This window comes from Rhinatrema bivittatum, chromosome 9 (assembly GCF_901001135.1).
Source record: "Rhinatrema bivittatum chromosome 9, aRhiBiv1.1, whole genome shotgun sequence".
NCBI classification, from domain to species: Eukaryota; Metazoa; Chordata; class Amphibia; order Gymnophiona; family Rhinatrematidae; genus Rhinatrema; species Rhinatrema bivittatum.
The window spans coordinates 112720941-112734680 of record NC_042623.1 but is presented as its reverse complement, the minus strand read 5'-3'; the positions used below and the strand labels follow the sequence as shown (position 1 = coordinate 112734680).

The 13740-nt window shown below is 42.6% G+C and overlaps 1 protein-coding gene across 11 annotated transcripts in view; it reads left to right on the top strand.

Moving 5' to 3' along the window:
• SCAF11 (SR-related CTD associated factor 11) overlaps positions 1–12811 on the top strand; it is a 529866-nt gene extending 517055 nt beyond the window's left edge. For all 11 annotated transcript variants that reach the window (XM_029616088.1, XM_029616082.1, XM_029616081.1 and 8 more), the window contains 2 exons: positions 9953–10072; positions 12019–12811. In XM_029616088.1, coding sequence (XP_029471948.1) covers positions 9953–10072; positions 12019–12135 — 237 coding nt within the window. In that variant the 3' untranslated portion in view covers positions 12136–12811. The remainder of the gene's footprint in view (positions 1–9952; positions 10073–12018) is intronic.
• The last annotated feature ends 929 nt before the right edge of the window (positions 12812–13740 follow it).

Here is a 13740-nt window from a genome sequence, read left to right as displayed (position 1 = left end):
TATCGCTAGCCGCATATTGCTAAGAGCCTATTTGACTGCAATTTGAGCGTATATGGCTAACCGCTTATTGCTGAATGCCTATTGAATGCAAATTGAGCGTATATTGCTGACTGCTTATTGCTGAATGCTTATAGAATGCAAATTGAGCGTATATTGCTGACCGCTTCTTACTTGAAAGCCTATTGAATGCATATTGAGCGTATATGGCTGACCGCCTATTGCTGAAAGCCTATTGAATACTAATTGAGCAGATATTGCTGACCGCCTATTGCTGAAAGCCTATTGAATACTAATTGAGCAGATATTGCTGACCGCTTATTGCTGAAAGCCTATTGAATACTAATTGAGCGTATATTGCTGACCGCTTATTGCTGAAAGCCTATTGAATGCAAATTGTGCATATACTGCTGACCGCTTATTGCTGAAAGCCTGTTGAATGCAAATTGAGCATATATTGCTGATCTCTTATTCCTGAACTACTATTGGATGACAAGTGTGCGTATACGATTAACCGCTTATTGCTGAAAGCCTATTGCAGGCCATTGAGTGTATATTGCTAACTGCATATTGCTGAGTGCCTATTGCATACCATTGAGCTGGTTTCTTGACCGCCTATTGCTGTGCACACGTTGAGCGCCGGTTGTATTAAGCACCTATTGCTGCCGCATATTGTTGCTGTGCGCCTGTTGTATTAAGCGCCTATTGCTGCCGCATATTGTTATTGAGCGCCTGTTGTATTAAGCGCCTATTGCTGCCGCATATTATTATTGAGCGCCTGTTGTATTAAGCGCCTATTGCTGCCGCATATTGTTATTGAGCGCCTGTTGTATTAAGCGCCTATTGCTGCCGCATATTATTATTGAGCGCCTATTCCTGCCGCATATTGTTATTGAGCGCCTGTTGTATTAAGCGCCTCTCGCTACCGCATAGTATTGTTAGGCGCCTGTTGTATTAAGCGCCGGTTGCTGCCGCATCCTTTTATTGAGCGCCTGTCGCATTCAACGCATATTGTTCAATGGATCAGAACACTGCAGAGTCTTCAGCGACGGCGCCGCCTGTTTCAGGCATTGCAGCCCTTGGCCTCTGCTCTGCATGCCACCTTAGGGCCACGCGCAGTGATGAGCCAGACTCTCTATGTGCCCAATGTGCGGAGGCCGTGCGGCCCTCAGGCCTGCACCGGTCTCAGCCACGATTTGTGGACAGTTCCCCAGGGGCTACCCCGGAGTTAGGGGGCAGTCTCGACCAATCAGGGATCCCGGGGGAGCTTGTACCCCGGCGATTAGAGGCTGCTTCCATTTCCTGGGTGGATCTCTTTAAGGGGATTCATGCCTTCGTACAGATGCAAACGGCTTCCCGTCCAGGCCCTGCGGTTCCTGTGGTTCCTGCGGTGGCTGCGCCTGCGGCGGCTGCTGCGCCTGCTGCTGCGGGGGCGGCTCCTGCGGATCCGGTTCCTGGACCCTCGCGCCCTTATAGCGAGCAGGACTTCCCGCCGCTGGACAGTCCGAATCTGTCAGACCAGGAGGTCTCACAGGATGAGTCCGAACTCCCGGACGAGGGGGACCTTCCCCCAGGGACTGAGCCATATAGAACCATGAGGCGGTTCTTCCCTAAGGAGGATCTCTCCGACCTGGTGTCTCAGTGCTTGGCGGAATTGGATATTACAGGTCCCAGCGCTTCGGTACCCTCTGCGCAGAACCCCCTGCTGGAAGGTCTTCGTCCTACAGCCCGCCATTTTCCATTCCTACAAGCGGCACAACAACTGATCGATTTAGAATGGGTGGCACCAGCGGCTGCCTTCAAAGGGGGTCGGGCCCTGAAGAGTATGTACCCATTGGCACCGGCTATCCAGGACCTGCTGGCGTGCCCTCAGGTGGACACCTTGATTAGCGCTGTGATCAAGCGCACTACCATTCCAGGTGAAGGGGGGACGGCCCTCAGGGAGCCTCATGATCGGCGACTGGACGCCATTCTGAAACAGACCTTTGAGGTGGCAGCTTTGTCTTTGCGGATCGCCACCTGCTGCACGGTGGTGACTCGTGCCTGTTTGTCACAGGTTAGAAACAACGCTCCAGCGGCGGACATGGAATCCGCTCTTTCGTTCCTTACAGATGCGGCATCTGACCTGGTCCGGACAACAGCTAAAGGGATTTCATCCTCCGTAGCGGCCAGGAGGCACCTCTGGATACGGAGATGGTCGGCTGATGCGCCTTCTAAGACATGCCTCACCAGATTGCCCTTTAAGGGCTCTTTTCTATTTGGCAGCGTCCTTGATAAACTGGCCAGTGCATGGGGTGCCTCTCCAGTGCCCAGATTGCCGGAAGATCGGTTCAGAAGAGGCCAGCGTGCCTTTCTAAGGCCCTCCAGGGGCAGGAGTTCCCAGCGTTTCGTTCCTTACAGGGGTCGCTACCAGGCACCACGTCCTCCGGCCAGGAATCAGTCCTTTCGGACCAAGCAGCGCAAGAGGGGAGCGGGCCCGGGCTCGGGTCCCGGCCGCGCCTCCCAATGAGAATCCGCCAATTCATCTGGGGGACGGAGCCATAGGGGGCAGGTTAACCCTCTTCTACCCCAGATGGGTCGAGATTACATCGGACCAGTGGGTCCTCGCCGTTATCCGGGAGGGATATTATCTGGACTTTCATCATCTCCCTCCGACAAGTTTGTGGAATCTTCATGTCCCATACACAAGAAGGCAGCATTGGAAGCTACCCTGGCGAGGCTCCTGTACTTGAAAGCCATCATCCCAGTACCTGCCTGGGAAGTGAATTCTGGACATTATTCAATTTATTTCATGGTACCCAAGAAAGGGGGTACCTTTCGGCCTGTCCTGGACCTCAAGTCAGTCAATCAATACTTACGGGTACCAAGGTTTCGCATGGAAACTCTACGCTCCGTCAAGGCTGCAGTACAGCCAGGAGAATTCCTCACGGCATTAGACCTGTCAGAGGCATACCTGCATATCCCGATCCATCCGGATCATCAGCGCTACCTACGCTTCAAGGTTCTAGGCCGCCACTTCCAGTTTCGGGCTCTGCCCTTCGGGTTGGCAACGTCACCATGGACATTCACCAAGGTGGTAGTAGTGGTAGCGGCGGCACTCAGGCGGGAAGGAATACTGGTCCATCCCTACCTAGACGACTGGCTGATCAGGGCAAAATCACGAGAGGAGAGCCTTCGGACATCCGACAGAGTAATCGCCCTTCTGGAAAGCTTGGGCTGGGTAATCAACCTCAGCAAGAGCTGCCTACAGCCTTCCCAGTCACTGGAATACCTGGGAGTACAGTTCGACACCCGGGCAGACACAGTCAGTCTCACAACCAAGAGGAAGTTGAAACTTCAGCAGCGTATCCAGTATTTGATGGGAGCCAGCCGGCCCATAGCCTGGGATTATCTGCAGGTTCTTGGTCTCATGGCATCCACTCTGGAAGTGGTACCTTGGGCGAGGGCCCATATGAGACCTCTACAACACTCCCTGCTCTCTCGCTGGAGCCCCCGTCTACGGAACTACTCCCCGCACCTACCTCTACCAGCCAGAGTGCGGACCCAGTTGCGGTGGTGGTTGCAGTCCAACCACATGAGCAGGGGGTCGAAGATGTCCTCACCCACGTGGATCTTGCTCACCACGGATGCCAGCCTGAGCGGCTGGGGAGCACACTGCGAAGAACTCACCGCACAAGGGCGGTGGAACAGAGAAGAGTCAGCGTGGAACATCAACCGTCTAGAGGCCCGGGCAGTCCGATTGGCATGCCTTCGATTTGCTCACAGACTGAAGAACAGAGCAGTCAGAGTGATGTCCGACAACGCCACCACGGTGGCATACATCAACCGTCAGGGCGGAACCAGAAGCCGACAGGTATCTCTGGAGATCGCCCCTCTGATGACTTGGGCAGAGGTGAATCTTCAGGACATCTCCGCCGTCCACATTGCTGGGAAGGACAATACCACAGTAGATTTCCTCAGCAGAGAAAGCCTAAATCCCAGAGAGTGGCAGCTCTCACCCACGGCCTTCCAGATGATTGTGGATCATTGGGGGATTCCGGACATGGATTTACTGGCGGACAAGTCCAACGCTCAAGTACCCAGATACTTCAGCCACAAGCGCGACCCGTTCTCACACGGAATCGATGCCCTGGTTCAGCCATGGCCTCCAGGGACTCTACTGTATGCCTTTCCTCCGTGGCCTCTGCTAGGCGCTGTCATCCGCAAGATTCAGAGACACCGGGGCCTAGTTCTTCTAGTGGCGCCAGACTGGCCAAGAAGACCCTGGTACGCAGACATGAGAAGACTGCTGGCAGGGGAGCCTCTTCCCCTGCCTCCTCTCCGGGACCTTCTACATCAAGGTCCCATTCTTCACGAGGATCCGGCTCAATTCTCTCTTACGGTATGGCCCTTGAGAGGGCTAGATTGAAGAAGAGGGGTTACTCGGAGCCCGTGATTGATACCCTTCTCCAAGCTCGCAAGTTTTCCACATCCCTCACATATATCCGAATCTGGAGAGTATTTGAAGCATGGTGTGACACTCACGGCACCAATCCACATGCACCCACAATCCCTATTGTGTTGGATTTCCTGCAGGATGGACTTCAGAAGGGTTTGTCCCTCAGCTCCATCAAGGTTCAGGTGGCTGCGCTGTCTTGCTATGGTCCCAGGAGGGAGGGCAAGACCATCGCCAAGCACCCAGATGTTTCTCGCTTCCTGCAGGGAGTCAAGCATATTCGTCCGCCATTGAAGTGGCCTGTGCATTTGTGGAACCTCAACCTTGTTTTGGATTTCCTCGCAGGATCCACCTTCAGGCCCCTTTGGGGCCTGTCTCTTCGTTCTCTAACCTTGAAGATGGTGTTCTTGCTGGCTGTATGTTCAGCCCGCCGCATCTCAGAGCTACAAGCATTGTCCTGCCGTGATCCCTTTCTCAGAATCACTCCGGAGGCTATCCATCTTCGTACGGTTCCCTCCTTTCTACCTAAGATGGTTTCACAGTTTCATCTTAATCAAACCATATCCTTGCCTACCACGGCGGGTCTGAAGAAATCTGAAGAAGGGCGTTTATTATGCCATCTCGACATTGGCAGATTGCTGCCCAGATATTTGGAACTTACACAAGACCTACGAAAGACGGACCATCTGTTCGTCCTGCACAGCGGAAAGAAGCAAGGTGAAGCGGCCTCGCGGCCCACCATCGCCCGCTGGATTAAAGAAGTTGTCAGAGCAGCGTACGTAGAGGCTGGGAAGTCTCCACCTCTACAGGTCAAGGCTCATTCTACCAGAGCACAAGCGGCATCTTGGGCAGAATCCAGGATGCTATCGCCTGCGGAAGTCTGTAAAGCGGCGACATGGTCTTCCCTCCATACCTTCTCCAGGTTCTACCGTCTGGATGTCCAGGCCAGGGAGGACTCAGCATTTGCGAGGGCGGTACTACATGGTCCCCAGGCAGCCTCCCGCCCAGGCTGGGAGTAAAGCTTTTGTACATCCCATTTGTTCTGAGTCCATCTGGCTACACGCCAGGAAATGTTGAGATTACTACCTGATAATCTCCTTTTCCTTAGTGTAGACAGATGGACTCAGCATCCCGCCCAGCTGCCTGCGTACATGGGTTTCACCGATTCGAGGTAAGCCATGTCATCTATTTCCATAAGAGCGTACACTCTACCAGGTGTCAACGCCTTCCGGTTGGGAATGCTGGCGGTCTCCAGCTACTATCAATCGGTCAGGGGAGTCCTGTTTCACTTTTCACTGAGCGTCAGTACACACATCTATAACAGCTTTTGCAAGGAAGATTACTGAATAGCTACGCTTCCTGTGGGGATATATACGCCCCCGTGCTGACGTCAGATCCGTCTCCAACTGCTAGCACGCGGATACTATCCCATTTGTTCTGAGTCCATCTGTCTACACTAAGGAAAAGGAGATTATCAGGTAGTAATCTCAACATTATCTTAAGAAATTGAATGTTGTCAATCCTATGATGCGTTAAGAAATTCTGCAACAATGAATACAGTGAGAAATGTCATGCTACATCAGCCTTGAATTCTTTTCACTTTGGATTCATTAAGCATATAAAATTCATTTCTGACCCATGATTATACTACTGGTGTAAAACGTTATGCTGAATAGCATTCACATCTACGCCTATGTATGAAGTCTACTTAATGATACAAAAAAACGTAATTCACGGTGATTTGTTTTATTGATAATCAGTTGTACTTTAGCCTTATTACGAGCAATTTAAATATGCCATCTTTGGGAATGTGCATTTCTTATATTTTTGTATTTTGTTCTTTCTTAGGTATTCCACTGTTCAGAAATTTTAGTTTCTCAGGCTTTCTATTTTGGTTTTATCTGCATGTTTCTGTTTCTAATTTATAGTCTCTTATTTCTATATTAGGTAAGGGTCGGTCTCAGTTTTGCCTGTTTGTGACAGAAATGCAGTATTTCTAGCATATAGTTTCTCTGTAGTAGTAGGCCAGCTTGTTCTGTTATTCCAGTAGGTGATGTATTAAAGTTCTAGGGCCTGGTGTAGTATTTGCATTGCTGCTTTTTCATAAGGTTGCTGTTATTTGAATCCTGAGAGTCAGTGCTGTGACTATATGGCAAGGTTTTAGATGCCTCTTTCTTTGCAAGAGTTTGTGTTACTTCACAAAATAGCAGTGGAGGGTTATTTTTTGCTGAGGTGACACCAGAATTTGAATTTTTTTTTTCATATTAGTTGTAATGTGAATTGCCCTAGCTCTGTGCTGCACCTGTTCTGATGATTAATTATATTTTATTGTATTTATGAAGATTTCTGGTTTTCTGCAAAGATGGTTCATGAAAGAATACATTAATTTTTGTTTTATTACATGATTGGATCTGATTGTTTTCCTATACTTGTGCATTTATAAACTGCAATAAATATAAAATAAATTCTGATTAATAAGGAATTTTTAATGCTTGAAATAATTGAAGTAAATTATTTTAAAGTTTCAATCATCTAAAGCCTTCAACTGGTGTGACGATGGCAGACTCAGGCCAGAGATCAGTCTCTGAATGGATGACCCAGAATTCCCCAGGAGAGCAGACCATTGAAGGAGTAATATCAGAGCGGGATATTTTCCTTCCGGTCGAAGAAACATCTTTAAGCCCCGGGGCACCCGAAGTACCACCTCCACCTGGGACAAGGGGAGTAATATCCCCAGAGAACCCAGTAGGGAATCAGGAAGGAATAATTCTGAAAACCACTGCTCTGGACAATATATTGAACCAGGAAGAAAATGTAGAAGTGATAGTAAATGTAGATCAAGGGACAACTCAGAAAAACATCTTGAGTAAATTACATTCCCCCCCCCCCAAAGAGTTGTAGTACCCCTAAAGTAGGGAAATACGAAAAGAATAATTTTCATAAAAATGTTGAAGATGTTATTAATTCCGATATAATGATTTCTAAACCAGCTAATGTTACATTAGATAATGTCTGGAGTTTTTTGGTTAAGATGGATGCATCAATAAATAAATTAACCGAAATGGTTATGAAGAACACAAACATTTCAGTGCAAAATTCTGAAAAATTGGTAGAACAAGAAAAAGATATGAAGGAGTTGGATAAGAGATTAACTCAAGTAGAAAAAATTCAGAACCATCAGATAGTAGTTGAAACGGAAGTATATAAGAGGATGGAAGGATTAGAAAATTCTATTAAATCATTAAATCTTAGAATTAACAATTTTCCTATTATTAGGAAATTGAATCCAACAGAGTTGTTTAGAAATTACTTGATGCAAATCCTGGAGATTCCTGAAAAATGTCTTCCGATAATTGTTAGAGCCTACTACTTGGGTAAAAAGAAAAAGAAATTAGAACAAGAACAATTAATAGATGATAAAGAGAAAATTGATGCATCCTCAGACCCAAAAACTGATAAGGAAATTTCTTTGGACATTTCAGACTTGATACAAAAGTCACAAGAAGAACTTGAGATAACATCAAGAGGTACTTTATTAGTTCAATGTGCCTTTATAACAGATAAAGATACGATAATGAAGTTTTTCTTTCGCAATCGTCAAAAAAAGTTCTATGGACAGAAGATCTGGATATTTCCAGACTGTGCAAGAACTACACAATTGCGAAGAAGAAAATTCTTATTGTTAAGGAAGGACTTATTGGGAAGGGGTGGATCCTTTATATTGAGATATCCCTGTCGTTGTTTGGTAAAGTTGGAAGGGAAGAACTATATATTTACAGAGCCAGAGGATCTCAGAAGCCTTCTTGCTATTTAGTTTGCGGGATTATTGTATAAGGAAAGTCATCAAATAATGCAAACATTCCTTAGAAATTGTTTCCTTTACTTTATTCAAGTATTTGTTCCGCTATAATATAATGCTGATCTGTCACTATGATTTACCTATATAGATGTTAAACAAAAGCATTCTCTTTATATAAATTAACCTTAAGATTTAAATTGGATATATATTTTCAAGATTTTGTCTTTTGTTGTATTTCCAAGTATAAATTTTATTTGTTGTATTAATGTTTGAAAACAATAAATAAAGAATTAAAAAAAAAAAGTTTCAATCATGATGCATAATGGCTGTTGCAAATTACTTAGAAAGCCATTCTAGGGTGCAGTATATAGCATTATTTATCAGTAAGAAAACAACTAGTAGTCCTGCATGCCTATAGCCCACCCATATTAACCTTGTGCCCATCCAAAAAATCAATTCTGGCTTCGCCACTGGACAATACTATAATAAAAATACCATAAGAACCATCTAAAATCATCAATAATTAAAATGAGCCCTACAAGCATCTACAGCTGATAATAGAGCCAAACACAGACAGAGTATAAGAGCAACTTCTAGAATTCTGGCTAGGAGTCAGCAAAATGCACTCTTAAACAACTCTGTTTTAACCATTTACTTAATTTAGATAGTCCTTTTCCAACCGCACATCCTTTGGTAAAGTGTTACACAAATTGGGAGTTGTACAGGAATAAGCACGAGTCCTTGACTGGGCCAGTTATAAACTCCCCTACTGTAGGAATAGAGAGAAGCACCTTGCTGGCAGACCTTCAGGAACACCCAGGATTATACCTTCTTAGTCTTTCCACCAAATAACTTGGGCCTGCACCATTCAGAGCCTAAAAAGTAAAACATATGATCTTGAATTGGGCCCTTAAAGGGATCCGAAGCCAATGTAACATACTTAAAATTGGTGTAATATGGTGTTTGAGATCACAGTGCACCCTTAACATGCACAGCGGCATTTTGTGAATGGTGAGTTTTTAAAGCATATTATACAGGAGCTTTTTTGCATAGGTTAAGTGTTAATTGAGCATATCTGCAAGACAGTGGGTTAGAATTCATTGCACATCACCTGGTAGTACAACAGGACTCAGAAGTGGGTGTTTTCAGATACAGCGTATGAAAAAACATGTCCTTCAAGTTCCACCATTTCCCATTCAGTTAGATGCTGCTTTGGTATGTTCCTGCTGTGAAGACTGGTGGAGAGAATGGCATGGAATGCAAATTCTGGCTCACCTCTGTCATTCCCTCTTCTATTAGTTTTCAGCACCAATCTAGACTGCTCTCTGAGAGTGATTAAATTAATCTTTTGTCTAATGTTTCCAGGAGTTTAAAGGAAGATGAGAAATGTTGTGCTGTGGACATCTCTGCTAGAATCAAAAAAGTGGTAAATCCTGATTACAGGGATTGGCAGTTAAAAATCACAAGACCAGGAGCTTCATTTGCATCTATCAGTTGAAAGAGGAAGATAACCCAAGAACTAATATAACAGGAAATGTCAGGGATGAGCCAAAATTTCCATTTTAATAGCACTTATTTTGTGTTTTAGTGCTGTATATATACATAAATCCCAAAGTGCTTATCATGTCATCATAAATTGTGAATGCTTTATAATACATGCTTTATTAGCCGTATCGTTTTAAAAAAAATCTGTATTCTTATCTTTTCTCTTTTGGTTTTAGAAACTTCAAATACAAGAAAAAGCTGCAGAAGAGGTAAAATTGGCTATTAAACCGTTCTACCAGAACAAGGATATCACTAAGGACGAATATAAAGAGATTGTGCGAAAAGCAGTCGATAAAGTAAGTTTTATTCTTTTAATTATATAATTTTGTAGTACATGTGTATTTCAACTAGTAATTAAAACAAGTAAAATCAGATCTTGTTTAAGAACATAATAACATAAAGAAATGCTATGCTGGGGCAGACTAAGGTCCATCAAGCCCAGCATCCTATCTCCAACAGTGGCCAGTCCAGGTCACAAGTACCCAATAGATCCCAAAAAGTAGATCTGTTTCTTGTTAGTCACTTCTAGTGATCGTAATAGCTTTCATTAGTCTACAAGGCTAATAATATTTTATAGATTTTTCTGCCAGCGACTTGTCCTAACCTCTTTTAAACCCCACTATGCTAATTGCCTTCACCACATCCTCTGGTCACAGATTCCATGGCTTGATTGTATGCTGGGTGAAAAAGTACTTTCTATGATTTGTTTTAAATCTGCTCATTGTTAGTTTCATAGAGTAGCCCCTTTTTTTTTTAGTAGGGAAGAAAAAGGAAAAGGTACTGGCCCACCAGAGGTAAAAATGCTAGCATAAGTAACACTATTTATGACATGGCTGAGATCAATAAAATCTTCATCAGTTATCAGGAGTTGCTTAAAGTTAGAGGCACTATGGAAATACAGGTTGAGATGGAAAGAATGTATCAAGAGGAAAGATTCCTGCCTTAGCAATAGAGCATAAAGAATTATAGTTTGTTGAAAATTAAGGATTAAAATCTGGGAAAAAGTCCAGGGTCTGACATATTTCATATTGAATTTTTCAAAATGTATGGCGGTAGCGTTAGGAAGCTATTGTATGATTCTTTTTTAAATAGGAATTGTGTCAGAAATGGAATAGTTTCACAGTGCTGTTAAAACTCAGAATAAAAATCAACATTACCCAGCTAAGTCTTAAGCCTGCTCTGGGCAAGCCCTAAGAACTGGTCGTTTCTGACCAGCAAAATGTGACCACAATGGAATTCAGGAAACCAAATTTAGCTGGTCACTGGTTAAACCTTTTATAAATTGACCCCTAAGGTTCTTCAACAAAGATTGCAGCTACTGTTGCCTGTTCTTATAGGGCTAACCAGACAGCATTTGTAAGCAGGAGACTACGATGAGGTAGAAAAATGTTGAGAAAACTTAGCTGCCAGAAGAAAAAATTTGTCAATTTTTCTTTAACTTTTTTTTTTTTTTTGTTTGTTTATATGATTTTTTTAAACTTTTTTTAAATTTTTACTTTGGCATTTTTTTTGCTCTCCCCCTCACCTTCAGCTTCAGCTTTTTCCTCGATTTCCTCTGCTGCAGTTAAGCAACTGCTCCTGGGCCCTGCAATAGCCCTTCCACAGGGCCCCAACCTCTGTGGTGGGTTCTTCCGCTCAGGCCCTGGCACAATTCTGGCAGTGCCTCACCCCCGGTTTGACTCTATCATCAGCTGCTTAGTTTAGGCCTGACCCTGGTGGCAAATATTCCATTTGGACCAGGCACGAAATTTTAGGCGAATAAGCACCCAGGTTTTTTCTCTCCCTGATTTGCAGGTAATAATTGAAGTCTGTTTATTTAGCAAGATACAAGGACAGATTTTCACAAGGCCTTTGACAGATTGGCATGGCTATAAGAACATAACTGCCATACTGAGACAGACCACAGGTCTATTGAGCCCAACCTACTGACTCTGACAGTGGCCAGTTCCAAAAATTAGATCAAATTTCTTGTTTCCAGAAGTTACCTGTTTGCTAATGCAGCTTCAGGATAAGTCTTGTTTCTTCTTCATCCTCCTGCAATCACCATTGCTCCATGGCCTGGCAGAAATGCTGCCGGGGACTGGTGCTTGAGAAACATTAATTTATTTATGCCAGATTTTTTTTTTGTAAGACCTGATGCTTGCTAAATATTGTAGCATATATAATAATCTTAATAAAATGAAATTTGAAATATTTTACTTGCTTTAAAGCAAATGTAAAACTTATTTTTGTCCAAACATAGGTTTGTCACAGCAAAAGTGGAGAAGTGGATTCAGCTAAAGTGGCAAATCTGGTAAAGGCCTATGTAGACAAGTACAAGCATTCACGAAAGGGAATCCTAAAGAAGAATCCAGAATAACCTATCTCCACTGGAAGAAGAAAAGTGAAATAAAACAGGACTCAAAATATAATCATGTCTGCCAAGTGCAATTTCAACATATTCCATTAACAGAAACTTGTACACAGCTATGATTAGAATCAAGCTTTGATAAAATTATTTTTCAATGTAGAATATGTTTTGTTCAAATAAAATTACATTTATGCTGCAACTTCTTTATCTCTTTTCCAAAACAAAAATGCTTAAAAGCATAAAAGGTTTAAAGGAGTGTGCATTTTGTTAGGTGTGTTCAATTGTGTGGATACTAAGAGATGTACAGAATTTTGGTTTGAACATACAGTGATTAAAGTTAGAAAATCCTGTCTAAGTACATTGGTCTTGGAGCAGGTATGTACAGTACATGTAATCCATAAAGTTAAAGATATTTCTTAAAGTAATATTTTCTCTTTATGATTTCCCCTTAATTGTAGTAAAGGTAAAATTATGTACTATCTTGATAAATTTTTCTAGTATTAAACTGGGCACATTGATTGCTGGGTAAAAGTGTTTAAAAATGACTTTATCTAAATAGAGAAATCGTTTAGAAGACAAAATTTACATATTAACAGAATACAAATACAAGATTCAGTGTCCAGAATCATTTGTGAAAACTTGGTCATGACACCTGATGCAACACCAAATAAATGTTCTGCTGCTTGTTTTGTTTTAGTATTTTTTTTTCTTATTTTATATTTTTAATTGTTAGGGTGTGCATCATATTTCATATTGTTTAGCATGGCTGGGAACCAAAACTCTATATTCCCATGCCAGATTTGTTGCACATAGTTATATATAAGAGAACATGAAAAACTGCCCCAGAATTCACCAACCTGAGCTCTTGTGGGGTATATGTTTGCTCCAGTTAGGTCAACATTCTTGATTGTGACAGATATTTTAATTATGACCCAGGAGTAAAATATGGTAACTGTCAAAGTCTAACATGTACTATAGTTGTAAACAAAATTATTTAATCTGAAATCTCCCAAGTAAAATCAATATTTTATAATTTTGTTCACTAAGGGACATAAATTTGACATAGGCTTAATTTTTGTAGAACACAAAACTGAACATCTCAAGTCATGTAATACTTTTAATAGTTATGTTCTCAAATTAAAACAGACTTTTTGATGTGTTTGAAATAAAATAAGAGGCAAACTCAGCATTACAAGAAAAATGATCTGTTTATTTTTTTATTTCTCATCTTCCACATGCATAGCATTTTATTCACTAAAGTTTTTACTTATGTTTGATTCTGTGAAGGATGAATAGTGGAAACCACTATTAAGGTAGGTTAATAGTCATGCAGTTCTAATTTTGTATACTTTTTTTAATTGATTGTGGGATTATAGTTCATTACTTTACCTCTGTCGCCCTTATTCAAATCAAAACCTAACTGCCACTTTTGGTAACTTCAGATAAATGTAACATAGATTTTGAAAACTGTGAATCATAGGTTTCAAGTGGTACATGATATATCATTAAAGACGAGGGATTCTTAAGGATTTCATTATTAAATCTAATAATTTTGATAAGTGGGAACAGAGTATCAGTAATCATTTGATTCATAATGAGAAAAAATTGGAATCT